This window comes from Nerophis lumbriciformis, linkage group LG01, assembly GCF_033978685.3.
Source record: "Nerophis lumbriciformis linkage group LG01, RoL_Nlum_v2.1, whole genome shotgun sequence".
Taxonomy (NCBI): domain Eukaryota; kingdom Metazoa; phylum Chordata; class Actinopteri; order Syngnathiformes; family Syngnathidae; genus Nerophis; species Nerophis lumbriciformis.
Window position 1 is genome coordinate 38,505,001 of NC_084548.2, and position 13,596 is coordinate 38,518,596.

Genomic DNA, 13,596 nt, shown 5'->3' on the forward strand with positions numbered 1-13,596 from the left:
TATCGATTGCCACAACGTGTTAATAGAAAATAAAACAAATAAGACACTCTAATACATTTAATACATAAATAGGACATACTTTATCACTTAATATGTTAAACATGTTTTATTTTATTTTTATTTTCAAAGATGCAATATTGAAACGCAATGCGGCGAGGGACAACTTTATTGTATAATATACATTTAATGATAGTTAAAGGCAACACTGATGCAGCAGTGAGAACGTCATTTAACATTTGCAATAAGCATTGACAAAATCATGTGTCAATATGAGCTTTGACTGATGTGACAACTAACATATTTGGTTAGGTATCCTTAAAAATCAATATGGTTCATTTGTATTTGCCTCTGTGTCATAGGGTGATGGAGGACTGGCCAAGTACACATGTCTAATCTGTCAGAAGGAGTTTAACTCAGAGAGTGGTGTGAAGTACCACATCAGCAAAACACACTCACAGGTGGGTGGGTCACAGACGGATTATTACCATTATTAACTATCATGAACACAATTTCCATTTGTGTTTTGTTATAGTACTTCACACAATAATATTATAATTATAAAAGACACTGACATTTATTGACTCACTTAGATCGTTTTGTTATCTGTATAGAACCAATATGGATAAAGAGCTAATATTTCAACATCGATGGCTTTAATCAAAATAACAGAGGAAATTACCAATGCAATAGATGGTAAACAGTGTGCAGCGGCAGTAATTATGGATTTAACTAACATTTGACACAATAAATCACAATATTTTAATTTAAAAAATTAGAATCATATGACATCAGAGGGTTGGTCATAAACTGGATACACTCCTTCACCAACAGGAAGCAATACGTGAGGCTAGGCGAACACACATCTACAGTACTAAATATATTCTGTGGCGTACCACAGGGATACATACTGGGACCAAAATTGTTCAATCTTTATATAAATGACATTCCAAAAGACTTTATGTTAGTATTATTTGTGGACGATACAACAGCATTTTGTTCAGGAGAGAACACACAGAAGCTAATACAAATAACAGAAGAAATTAATAAATTAAAGAGATGGTTTAACAAAAATAGACGATCCTTAAACCTCAGTAAAACTAAACTAATGCTATTCGGGAACAGTAGAAGAGAAAGTCAAACACAAATACAAATAGACGAAATAGACATTTAAAGAGTAAATGAAATCAAACTTATAGGTGAAATTATTTATGATACAATGAACTGGAAATCTCATATAAAAATATACAACATGAGGTAGCAAGAAATACATCAATAATGAATAAAGCTAAATATGTATTGGACCAAAAATCACTTTCTATTCTTTACTGCTCACTAGTGTTACCATCTCTGAGTTATTGTGCAGAAATATGGGGAAATAACTACAAATGTGCGCTTCAGTCACTAACCGTGTTACAAAAAAGATCAATTAGAATAATACATAATGTTGGATATAGAGAACATACCTTTATTTATCTAATCGAAAATATTGAAATTCCACGATACAGTGAATTTGCAAATAGCTAAATTTATGCACAAAAACAATTCTTAACAAAAGAGGAGAAATACAACCTTAGAGAAAAGCGTAAACTAAAACATTTGTATGCACGTATAAAACTTAGCACCTTTAGTATATCAGTATGTGAAATTAAATTATGGAATGCATCAAGTAAATAAATCAAACTGTGCTCTGATATGATCCAATTTAAGAAACTGTTCAAACTCAAAGTGTTTGCAAAGTACAAAGAAGAAGAACAATGATAAACATGCTGAACTTATTTATAATCTTATTCATCTAACTACATGAAATATAACTTACCGGTACATCACTATTTATTATTTATTTGATTCTTTTAATGTTTTTATTTATGGAATATATTGTGAATGAATTGAGAACAGGAAGTGAATAAAAGTGTTAGCAATTGCTGTGTAATGGGGAAGGGGTGTGATTAAATAATGTCTGCTTCTTCCTACTCCTTTTCAAACATGTTGAATAGAGAAACTGGAAATTGTGATGTATCATGTTGTAATTGTACTCATTTTTGAAATAAACTCAAAACCATAACATAGATATTTTTTCCCTTGCAGTTTTTAAATTGTTATTGTTTCACATGAAATGCTTTAATTTACATCTTTCTATGACTTTCCCATCTTTAAACAGTCACTACTTATTTTGACCTCAGGAGCATTATAACATCTGCTTACATACAAACATGTGGTTTACAATTGTAATTAAAGTATAAAGGTCATTAGGACGCACTTGTTCCTCTTCTAATCAACACTAACAATGTTATTATTGCTTTAGAATTGGTTCCGTGCAACAGAGAGCGAAGGGATTTCAAGCAGCAAGAGTAAACCTCTGGAGGACAATGGCATTAAAGCCAATGTGAGGAATGGTGCCACCACTGGTAAGAAGCGAGGCCGCAAGCCCAAAGAGCGTCCCCCTCTGGTTGTTGCTCTTAAATCACAACCTGAATCTGAAACAGCTACTACAAATGAAGACTCAGTCCCTGACATGACCCCATTCTCTGACTCCACAAAGTCCCCCACACAAAGCCTAGACTTTTCGGATATTATTAACCCTGACTTGAACCGACAGCCCAATGCCTCTACAGCACGAAGAAACAAACTAAACAGGCTGCCATTGTCCGATTAACTCTGCTTTTGACGAAGGAACCACAGACGACGCCTGCTCTAAAAGGTTGTTGAACTTCACAAGAACCTGACGCTGAGAAAACTGCTTTGTCAGCTTTTAGGACACTAAATGTAGAACGTACTATGTCTGCATTTTAAGAAGTACGCATACAACGGTTGTGTTTTCCATTCCATCTTAGGCACACATTTCAGTTCCCAAACTCACCAAAATCAATGACTTCCACATAGATAAACTTTTCTCAAGAAAAAAAGTGTTTCCCGTAAGGGGAGGGTAATTCTCTTAAAGCAGATTCCCTGTTAGCATGATCACGTAGATATGCTCGTGTAAACTGTACTCTGTACATAAACATTATCTCTATACAATTATATACTCTAAGCAAAGATGCTGTGTATTATTTTAACATCTAAAAATCCCTCATGGATCGTACATATGTAGTCTCAATGTTTTGTTGGATGTTTTCAGTTGTTTCCCTTTTTGGTTTGATCTTTTTTACTTACCTTAAATCACAACTAAGCTAAATTGATGGTCAGTTTTAAGCATATTTTTTAAATATTCCAACAGTTTAAATGCATTTTTAATGACATTTACGTTGTAATTGCATCACTTGAAATGTGTGTTGTTTTTAAATCCATAATGAAGTGGAAAGAACATGATTTACAAAAAATGTTCACTGACATTAGGAGATCAAATTGTTTTCTTCTGTCCATTGTCAACATACAGAATATCATGTAATTGATTTCACCAAAAAAGCTTGAAATATTATGACTGAAGTTCAACTAGCAAAGCTAGTTTGACAGAAATATTAATACCTGTGGAGCTGGTTGCACTGTTGCGGCACAATCAAATGAGGTAAAACCTTTTTTTTTTTAAAGAAAACAAAAAAAAAGAGGCTGTATTTTGGCTATTGCTTTATCTTTAATCAAAGTGATTAGAAGAGAATGAAAATATATTTTATAGAGGTTTAAGAGAGTGCTCTTTTATGAAATAGAAACATTACAAATGACGATTCGCCTATAATAATATACTGTATAGGAACTCACATCTCAACGTTCAAAGATATCGCATTGCACTTTATCCCTTGTGATTTTGCACTCCTAAATACTTTAATCTCACCTAGTGGCTATCAGACACGGGAACAAATAAACTTTTAGATTATATTTATGGATAATAGATATCATAACTCAGCATGAGTGTATTAGTTTTAACTCACCACACAAAGCCATAACTGCCAGCTCCCGTAGTGATCTTTTTTGCAGAAATATAAATCCAATATTGTCAAGTTACTTTACATCTAAAAGTGTGCAATCGGTGAGAGTAGTAGAGTAGATACTTGATCCACTGTTGGGCAAATGAAAAGAACGGAAAACTTGCCTTCCCAACAATGATAGACAAAGTTAATCATGTAAAATCCAAATAGCGCTTTAGCTGCTCTATCTTAAGGACCTGTTACAACTAAGCAAGTCCACCAAATCATCTCATCCAGACACAACGTTAAATGTCATCACTTCCATTAAGCCGTGATGTCAACATTTTGATGAGCAGCAAAATCAGAAATGTTTGCATCCAAAGTGACACACTTGACCTTTTTTATAATATAAAGCTAAGATGTAAGATCTTGGTTTCTGCATTTTTTTATCAACTGATATATTCAGGTGGAGATGATTATGCATGTGTCTGTCTCTGTTAACAAGATGGACCACCTCCTTCTATCCAGGTCGAGCTGGTGAAGATTTATTCGAAAAGCACTGATTTAATTTCCAGTTGAGTAGTCTAAAACGTGTGTGTGTGTGTGTGTGTGTGTGTGTGTGTGTGTGTGTGTGTGTGTGTGTGTGTGTGTGTGTGTGTGTGTGTGTGTGTGTGTGTGTGTGTGTGTGTATTTAACATTTAGCACCAATGTAATGATTGGAAATCAGAGTGTGTAACACTTTTGTGAAGTGTTAGGAAGTGGCACCGAATCAACTTAACATCCCTTTTACCTTAGCAAGCTTTGGTGTTGCAATACGATAGTTTAGCACTGCTTTTACCTGGGTATTTTGTATTTTATCACACCCTTTACTGGATTTTCTGTCTTCCTGTGTTATGGAAAACACATATATATGTGTGCTAACTGCAACAGTTTAGAGAGTAAAGCAATACACCATGTTTAGCTGATTATGTCTGCTTGCAGAAATTTTTCAAACCCTGACCTGTTGTTTGTTTATTTGCTCTGAAAGTACTTTTTACATATACAATTAAAATATATATTTGTTTGTAGACCACAAATATTGTAGGCTTATGTGTCTGCATACACTGTTTTTTTTTTTTTGTCCCTTTTGGTGACGCACATAAGCAAGTTTCTTTCAGTACACAATGACAAACGCATAGGGATTGTCCCGCATTCTTACTTATTCAATATGGGACAACAAGGCATATGTATGTGTGCTTGTTTCTGTATTTAGTGCACTTACTATACCATGAAATAGGCTTGAAATAGTGTGTTGTTGGAGCTTTTTAGTGGTCTGGACTGTGTGTGGTGTGACTTTTGTAAGTGGAGAAACAGCAGACTCATGTGTCTTCCCGTAGTTGTTTCCTCAAATGTGTTTATTACTATCCAATAATAACTGGACACTTTATTTGGCTTTGTATGCTACCTACTTTAAAATGAGTGAATTGACTTTGTCTCTTCTGCAGGTACCATCACATCGTATGAGAATTCTAAAAGATTGTGTTGTAGCTCACCAAGACTAAATGAGAGTCATGACATAGTTGATATGTTCATATCTAAAATACACCTGTGTTGTATCTAACAAAGGACGTGTCGCCCCTCCTTTGAGTCTGAACTGTTACTACTTTCTCCCAAATTTATTGTATGAATTGTGCATTGTCCCCTAAGACGAATAAATACAATTTTGTCGAAGTGGTGATAATTAGTGTTATTATTATATCACAGTATGCATTTTGTACTAAACATTGTGAGGGCATGATGACATGTTCCAGCTGCCTTGTGTATGCAATGATAATGAACGGCCTCATGAGATTCTGAGGATATTTTGTGCCATTGAGTGTTTTTAAGAATTTACATATCTGTTCCTTGAATTAACCCGAAAGATGCATTTGTTTTTCACTTCAGTAAATGTAATTGTTTTATCTTAATGTAAACTAATGCAATTGTTAGATGAATGCCACAAGGTAAAAGGCATTCACATACAGAATACGTTATTCTGATTGAGCTATTCCGTAAAAGTTTGACACCCTTCTTCTCCCACAGTTTTCATCGGATCAGAACCGTTCAAGTATGAAAATGTTTGTTTCGGTCGTGAATCGAACCGTTTTGTTTTTTTATCCTCCCAAATATCCCAGATTATCAGGAATTCCAGGTTTTCCAGTACATCTTCCAATTGAAAATGAATGGGCCATTTTTCAAACTTGCACCATTTCCACATTTCTCATCCGAGCCACCCTCAAAACATTCTTCTTAATCAGGACATTCAAGCTATCAAATAAAATATAATAGAACAATTCAAAATTTTCCCGGAATTAGCAGGAACGTTCCCCATTGAAAATGAATGGGCAATATATGTTAATATAGGTTATGTATGTGTATATATATATATATATATATATATATATATATATATATATATATATATATATATATATATATAGCTCATACTAGCATTCAGCATCCAGGGTTGGAATTGGGGGTTAAATCACCAAAAATTATTCACAGGCGTGGCGCCGCTGCTGCCCACTGCTCCCCTCACCTCCCAGGGGGTGAACCAGGGGATGGGTCAAATGCAGAGGACACATTTCATTACACCTAGTGTGTGTGTGTGACAATCATTGGTACTTTAACTTAACTTTAACTTTACACATACAAACTGTAGCACACAAAAAAGCACATTTAATATAAAAAAAACGTTATTAAGGTCTTACCTTTACTTAGAAATTAAGTCCATGTGCCGCAACTAAAACCCTCACTTAAACTTTCCACGTGCAAGATTGAATCTATTTACAAAAGTGTAACCGAGGGTTTATAAATGTCGCCTATAATGTATGAAACTACAAAGTAACAAACACGGAGGCTCCAGTTTACACGAGGACCACTTTATTTACCTTCTTTCAAAAACCTCCGCAACGTGACATCACTTCCGCTCTTAGCGCCTTCAAAATAAGAGCTCAAGGCATATACTGTATAACAGCGCATAACAGGAACTTAACATCACAAAGAGGAAAACCCATGAAAATAGGTTACAAAAGTTATTTAATAAGAAGCCAAAAAGTGCAAAAACAATAATGTTCGTTTTGGAGGAGTTGTGAATTAGGTACACCTGCAGTCTGCAGGTGTATCTAATGTTGTGTCCCTGCAGTCATTCACAACTCCTCCAACACCAACATTATTGTTTTTGCACTTTTTGGCTTCTTATGAAATAATTTTTTTAAATAGATTCAATCTTGCATGTGGAAAGTTTAAGTGTGGGCTTTAGTTGATACAACAATTCTACGGCGGGGGTGCAGGAGGCGAGCCTCAGCCAGTGCGTCTTTTGCAGCCGTTTTGTGATCGCTCAGCACAAGAAATACTTTACACACATACAGTTGTTGACAAATACACTGTACATTATATACCTCAGCTAACTAAACTATGGAAATGTATAATATAGTTCATATAGCAATACAGTCTCACTGCACAGCAGGCCAGCAGTTAGCCGAGTCATTGCGCAATTCATGTTGCGGCACTGAGTGACGTGCCTCAACTGGCTGCTGATCACCGCACCGTCTCTTCTCAGTATTTGAACGGCAAATGTGAAAATTCAGCGATTTTGAATAAAAAATAATCTAAAACTGGTGAAGTTAAATGGAAAATAACTTTATAGTATAATCACTGGATACATATAACAATTAACATTTTTTTTTTTTCTTTTTACATTTTTTTTCTTTCCATGATGGCAGTTGAGGCCCCACCTCACTTGCCTCTAGTGACTGCACGTCACTGATATATATATATTCTGCGGCGGGGTGCATTAACCGGCACCAGGAGGCGGGATTACTGCGAGCCTCACACAGCGCGTATTCGCAGCAGTTTTATGATTGCTCAGCACAAGAAATACTTTACACACATACAGTTGTTGACAAAATACACTGTACATTATATACCTCAGCTAACAAACTATGGAAATGTATAATATAGTTCATATAGCAATACGGTCTCACTGCACAGCAGGCCAGTAGTTAGCCAAGTCCGCAATCCATGATGAGGCACAACTGAGTGACGTGCCTCAACTGGCTGCTGATCACCGCAAGTCCCTTCTCAGTATTTGAACGGCAAATGTGAAAATTCAGCGATTTTGAATAAAAATAATCTAAAACTGGTGAAGTTAAATGGAAAATAACTTTATAGTATTGTACTGAATACAGTATGTACTGAATACATATAACAATTTAATTAATTTTTTTTCTTTTTACATTTTTTTTCTTTGGCCTCACCTGCCTCTAGTGACCGGTCCGCACGTCATATATATGTGTGTATATATCCATCCATCCATCCATCTTCTTCCGCTTATCCGAGGTCGGGTCGCGGGGGCAGCAGCCTAAGCAGGGAAGCCCAGACTTCCCTCTCCCCAGCCACTTCGTCCAGCTCTTCCTTTGGGACCCCGAGGCGTTCCAAGGCCAGCCGGGAGACATAGTCTTCCCAACGTGTCCTGGGTCTTCCCCGCGGCCTCCTACCGGTCGGACGTGCCCTAAACACCTCCCTAGGGAGGCGCTCGGGTGGCATCCTGACCAGATGCCCGAACCACCTCATCTGGCTCCTCTCGATGTGGAGGAGCAGCGGCTTTACTTTGAGCTCCCCCCGGATGGCAGAGCTTCTCACCCTATCTCTAAGGGAGAGCCCCGCCACCCGGCAGAGGAAACTCATTTCGGCCGCTTGTACCCGTGATCTTGTCCTTTCGGTCATAACCCAAAGCTCATGACCATAGGTGAGGATGGGAACGTAGATCGACCGGTAAATTGAGAGCTTTGCCTTCCGGCTCAGCTCCTTCTTCACCACAACGGATCGATACAGCGTCCGCATTACTGAAGACGCCGCACCGATCCGCCTGTATATATATATATATATATGTATGTGTGAAGTGCTTGAGTAGTTGACTTGTTTCAAGTAGAAAATACTAATACAGTAATGTATAATTATTTTAGCAGTTTGGTGAAGTTGTATACGTTTTTCATCCTGAGGATTATGAGTGAGTTTTCGTTTATTAAAATCTGACACTGTAGAAAAACATAACAATCTATGGTATTCCTCATTTTTTTACGGAAACTTTTGGGAAGATTATATTCTTAGTCATTATGGTCGAATGTGTGAGGGAACGGACCTGTTAAGGTAAGAAATACATATCCTCAGTGCTCCGTCTGAAATGGAAAGCGTTGCAGTTCGGGACTTGTAGTCCGCACGGATCCGACATTACTTTTGCTGTATAATGCCGCTTTAATTATTGCCTACAACTCCCACAATGCCTCACCGCAAAATGTACTCCAACGTCTGATTGTCAACAGATTAGCCATGTCTGCTGCTAGCAGGGAAGAAAGGCTCCCCAAGATGGAGCATGAAGACAAACCTTCAAACAGGTAATATGTGTACGACGTGTACATATGCATCTTGAAGCCAGTGAGGAGTAAACATGACTGTAGTTGCGACTTAATCCCTGGCATTTACTGTCAGCCAAACGGAATTCTGACCTGTCACTATACTAATAGTTGCAGTGCCTCAATACAGAACTTGTTCAACGATTTATCGAATTACATCCACTAATATGATGTAATTAATTAGTTTTATAGTGGTTATATTATTATTTAGTCGCCTTGACAACTCGTTTGCCTTGCTGTTTATTTTTATACGAGTTTCCACGTGACAACTTTTTTTTCTTTACTTTGTGTCATCGATGCAGTGCAGGAAACACTACACAAACGTTGTCATGTTTCATGGAATATTTCAACTTTTGTGTTGTGTGACGTACGGCATAATGAAAGAATCGCTTATTTGTATGTATATTGCAACAGGGATACATATGACAGCCATGCAAACAATCGTCTTTAGTGTAATGTGGGGAAATAAACGATGTTAATATCCATGTATTAAACAATAGGCCAAATAAATAGATAGATAGTACAATAAAGTACTATCTATCTATCTATCTATCTATTTATCCATGTATTCAACAAAAGGCCAAATAAATAGATAGATAGTACAATAAAGTACTATCTATCTATCTATTTATTTGGCTAATAGTACTTTATTGTACTATCTATCTATTTATTTGGCCTATTGTTGAACACATGGATTAGCACGTGGGTGTAAAAATGTCATGACGATCCTGCAGTCAGCGCCCTGGACAGCTGTGATACTTTATTAGGCCACAAGGGGGTGTAACTGCCTTGATGTGCCTGCTTAGATGACGTTTTGTTCTATTTTAAATGAACTACTGTACTGGATCAGTACTTTTAATTTCTATAAGGAAGGAGTTGGTTTGTTTACCTCAGTAGACGGACTATCATATGATGACAGGCATCCATCCATCCATTTTCTACCGCTTATTCCATTCGGGGTCGCGGGGGGCGCTGGAGCCTATCCCAGCTACAATCGGGCGGAAGGCGGTGTACACCCTGGACAAGTCGCCACCTCATCGCAGGGCCAACACAGATAGACAGACACACACTCACATTCACACACTAGGGCCAATTTTGTGTTGCATATAATAACTAATTGTAGACAATTACTCTTAACAGCAAAGTACTGTGGCACACGTCCCCAACAACAGGAACATTGACACATATAGATCACGTTTGGAGGAAGGGTTGTAACAATAAGACAGACACACACTCACATTCACATACTAGGGCCAATTTTGTGTTGCATATAATAACTAATTGTAGACAATTACTCTAACAGCAAAGTACTGTGGCACACGTCCCCAACAACAGGAACATTGACACATATAGATCACGTTTGGAGGAAGTGTTGTAACAATAATTGTGCGTTTTAATGTTTGTTTTTTTCCACCTTATGAATTTATCTTAGGTTACATTAGCGATATATAGGTATGTATATCGTTAGGATTTTATTGACACCGATACCAGTATCCTGCGATGAGGTGGCGACTTGTCCAGGGTGTACCCCGCCTTCTGCCCGAATGCAGCTGAGATAAGTTCCAGCACCCCCACAACCCCAAACGGGACAAGCGGTAGAAAATGGATGGATAGCTGGATGGATGGATGGATGGATACCAGTATCGATATTCCGAATTGATACCAGTATACCGTATTTTTCGGACTATAAGTCGCTCCGGAGTATATGTGGCACCGGCCGAAAATGCACAATAAAGAAGGAAAAAAACATATACACGTCGCACTGGAGTATAAGTCGCATTTTTGGGGGAAATTTATTTGATAAAACCCAACACCAAGAATAGACATTTGAAAGGCAATTTAAAATAAATAAAGAATAGTGAACAACAGGCTGAATAAGTGTACGTTATATGACGCATAAATAACCAACTGAGAACATGCCTGGTATGTTAACATAACATATTATGGTAAGAGTCATTCAAATAACTATAACATATAGAACATGCTATACGTTTACCAAACAATCTGTCACTCCCGATCGCTAAATCCCATGAAATCTTCTTCCTCGGTGTCGCCTCTGGTATGCGCTCCGCTAGTGTCCTTTCTTTCTGCTGCTCGATTGCTGTTCTCTGCAGCATATTTCACTACGTCCAGCTTGTAATCTGCAGTATATGATTTCCTTTTCGGTGCCATTTTAGTTCAGTCCTTCTCACTTTTTATAAGTTACCGCGATTGTTGATGTGATCCATTTTAATAGCTCCGGCAGTAGCGTATAGTATATCGCAGTTAGCATATCATGGCCCACAATGCACTTCTGCCATGACCCGCCCCCACCAAATTCTTATTGGTTGGCGTGTGTGTGACAATTGCTGACGTGTGTGTGACGATTGCAGACATTTTCTTCGTCGCTCACGAATGAGATAAATAATATTATTTGATTTTTTTACAATAATGTGTTAATAATTTCACACACAAGTCGCTCCGGAGTATACGTCGCACCCACGGCCAAACTATGAAAAAAACGTTGACTTATAGTCCGAAAAATACGGTACTTATCGGGATTTTAATCGATATTCTTATCGGTACTATAAGTAATTTGTGTCAATAAAGATGTGAAATCATGCATTTTTGTATTCGCATTGGAGGTTCAATCAATCAAAGTTTATTGATATAGCCCTTCATCACAAGTGTCTCAAAGGGCTGCACAAACCACAACGACATCCTCGGCTCAGATCCCACATCAGGGCAATAAAAAACTCAACCCAATGGGAACAATGAGAAACCTTGGAAGGGGCCGCATATGTGGGGACCCCCCGGGCGACCAGTGCAATGGATGTCGAGTGGATACGGTTAATAATGTGAGAGTCTGTGGTCACCTGATAACCTCTCCACGCAGGAGAGAGGGGCAGAGCAGAAAAGAGACGGCAGATCGACTGGTCTAAAAAGTGGCCTATTTAAAGGCTAGAGTATACAAATGAATTTTAAAGATGCTTCTACTGAGGTAGCATCTCTAACTGTTACCGGTAGGACATTCCAGAGCTCGAATAGAATACGCTCTATAGCCCGCAGACTTTTTTTGGGCTCTGGGAATCACTAATAAGCCGGAGTTCTTTGAACGCAGATTTCTTGCCGGGACATATGGTACAATACAATCAGCACGATAGGATGGAGCTAGACCGTTTGGTATTTTATACGTAAGTGGTAAAACCTTAAAGTCGCATCTTAAGTGCACAGGAAGCCAGTGCAGGTGAGCCAGTATAGGCGTAATATGATCAAACTTTCTTGTTCTTGTCAAAAGTCTAGCAGCCGCATTTTGTACCAATTGTAATCTTTTAATGTTAGACATAGGGAGACCCGAAAATAACACGTTACAGTAATCGAGACGTAACGAATGCATGAATAATGATCTCAGCGTCGTTGGTGGACAAAATGAAACAAATTTTAGCGATATTACGGAGATGAAAGATGGCTGTTTTAGTAAAAAAAATGTAATGTGCGACTCAAACGAGAGAGTTGGATCAAAGATAATACCCAGATTCTTTACCGAATCGCTTCATGTAATTGTTTGGTTGTCAAATGTTAAGGTGGTATTATTAAGTAGATGCCGGTGTTTAGCAGGACCGATAATCAGCATTTCCGATTTCTTAGCGTTGAGTTGCAAAAAGTTAGTGGACATCCATTGTTTCATTTCATTTAGACACGCCTCAACTCCGCGCGTTACCTTAATATAATCTGATGTCACATTGTTATGGGACACGCACTGCATCCTGTCAGTAAGATAGGATTTAAACCAAGACAAGGCTAAGTCTGACATACCAATACATGTTTTGATACGTTCTAATAAAATGTTATCGAAAGCAGCGCAAAGTTCAAGTAGCAGCAACATGAATGATGCATCAGCATCCATAGTTCGCAATAGATCATTAGTCATTTTTGCGAGGGTTGTCTACGTAGAGTAATTTGCCCTGAAACCGGACAGAAAGGGTTCACAGAGATTGTTAGACGCTAAGTGTTCATTTAGCTGCTGTGCAACACATTTTTTTGAGGATTTTCGAGATAAAGGCAAGGTGGGACACCGGCCGGTAGTTTACCATGAGGTCAGGATAGAGGTTAGGTTTTTGGAATTTTTGAATGCTAGGGGAACAGTGCCAGAGGAAAGTGATGCATTTATAATATTTAGCACTGATGGTCCTAATATTACAAACAGCTACTTGATAAGTTTCCCAGGAAGTGAGTCAAGCAAACTTGTTGTTTGTTTTGTCCCATTTACACGCCGTAGCAATTCCTCTAATGTTGTTTCATCAAAAAGAGAGAGACTATTTTGGAGGGCAATATCCATCGTATAT

General features: G+C 37.9%; 2 protein-coding genes across 5 annotated transcripts in view; both read left to right on the forward strand.

Annotated features, from left to right (window-relative positions):
• Positions 1 to 4,529, forward strand: part of znf512b (zinc finger protein 512B) — a 73,842-nt gene extending 69,313 nt beyond the window's left edge. For all 4 annotated transcript variants that reach the window (XM_061980829.2, XM_061980811.2, XM_061980820.2 and 1 more), the window contains 2 exons: positions 360 to 458; positions 2,303 to 4,529. In XM_061980829.2, the coding sequence (XP_061836813.1) occupies positions 360 to 458; positions 2,303 to 2,653 (450 nt within the window). In that variant the 3' untranslated portion in view covers positions 2,654 to 4,529. The remainder of the gene's footprint in view (positions 1 to 359; positions 459 to 2,302) is intronic.
• A 4,607-nt stretch (positions 4,530 to 9,136) lies between these two features.
• uckl1b (uridine-cytidine kinase 1-like 1b) overlaps positions 9,137 to 13,596 on the forward strand; it is a 33,229-nt gene continuing 28,769 nt past the window's right edge. The window contains exon 1 of the mRNA XM_061980870.1: positions 9,137 to 9,253. Coding sequence (XP_061836854.1) covers positions 9,189 to 9,253 — 65 coding nt within the window. The 5' untranslated portion in view covers positions 9,137 to 9,188. The remainder of the gene's footprint in view (positions 9,254 to 13,596) is intronic.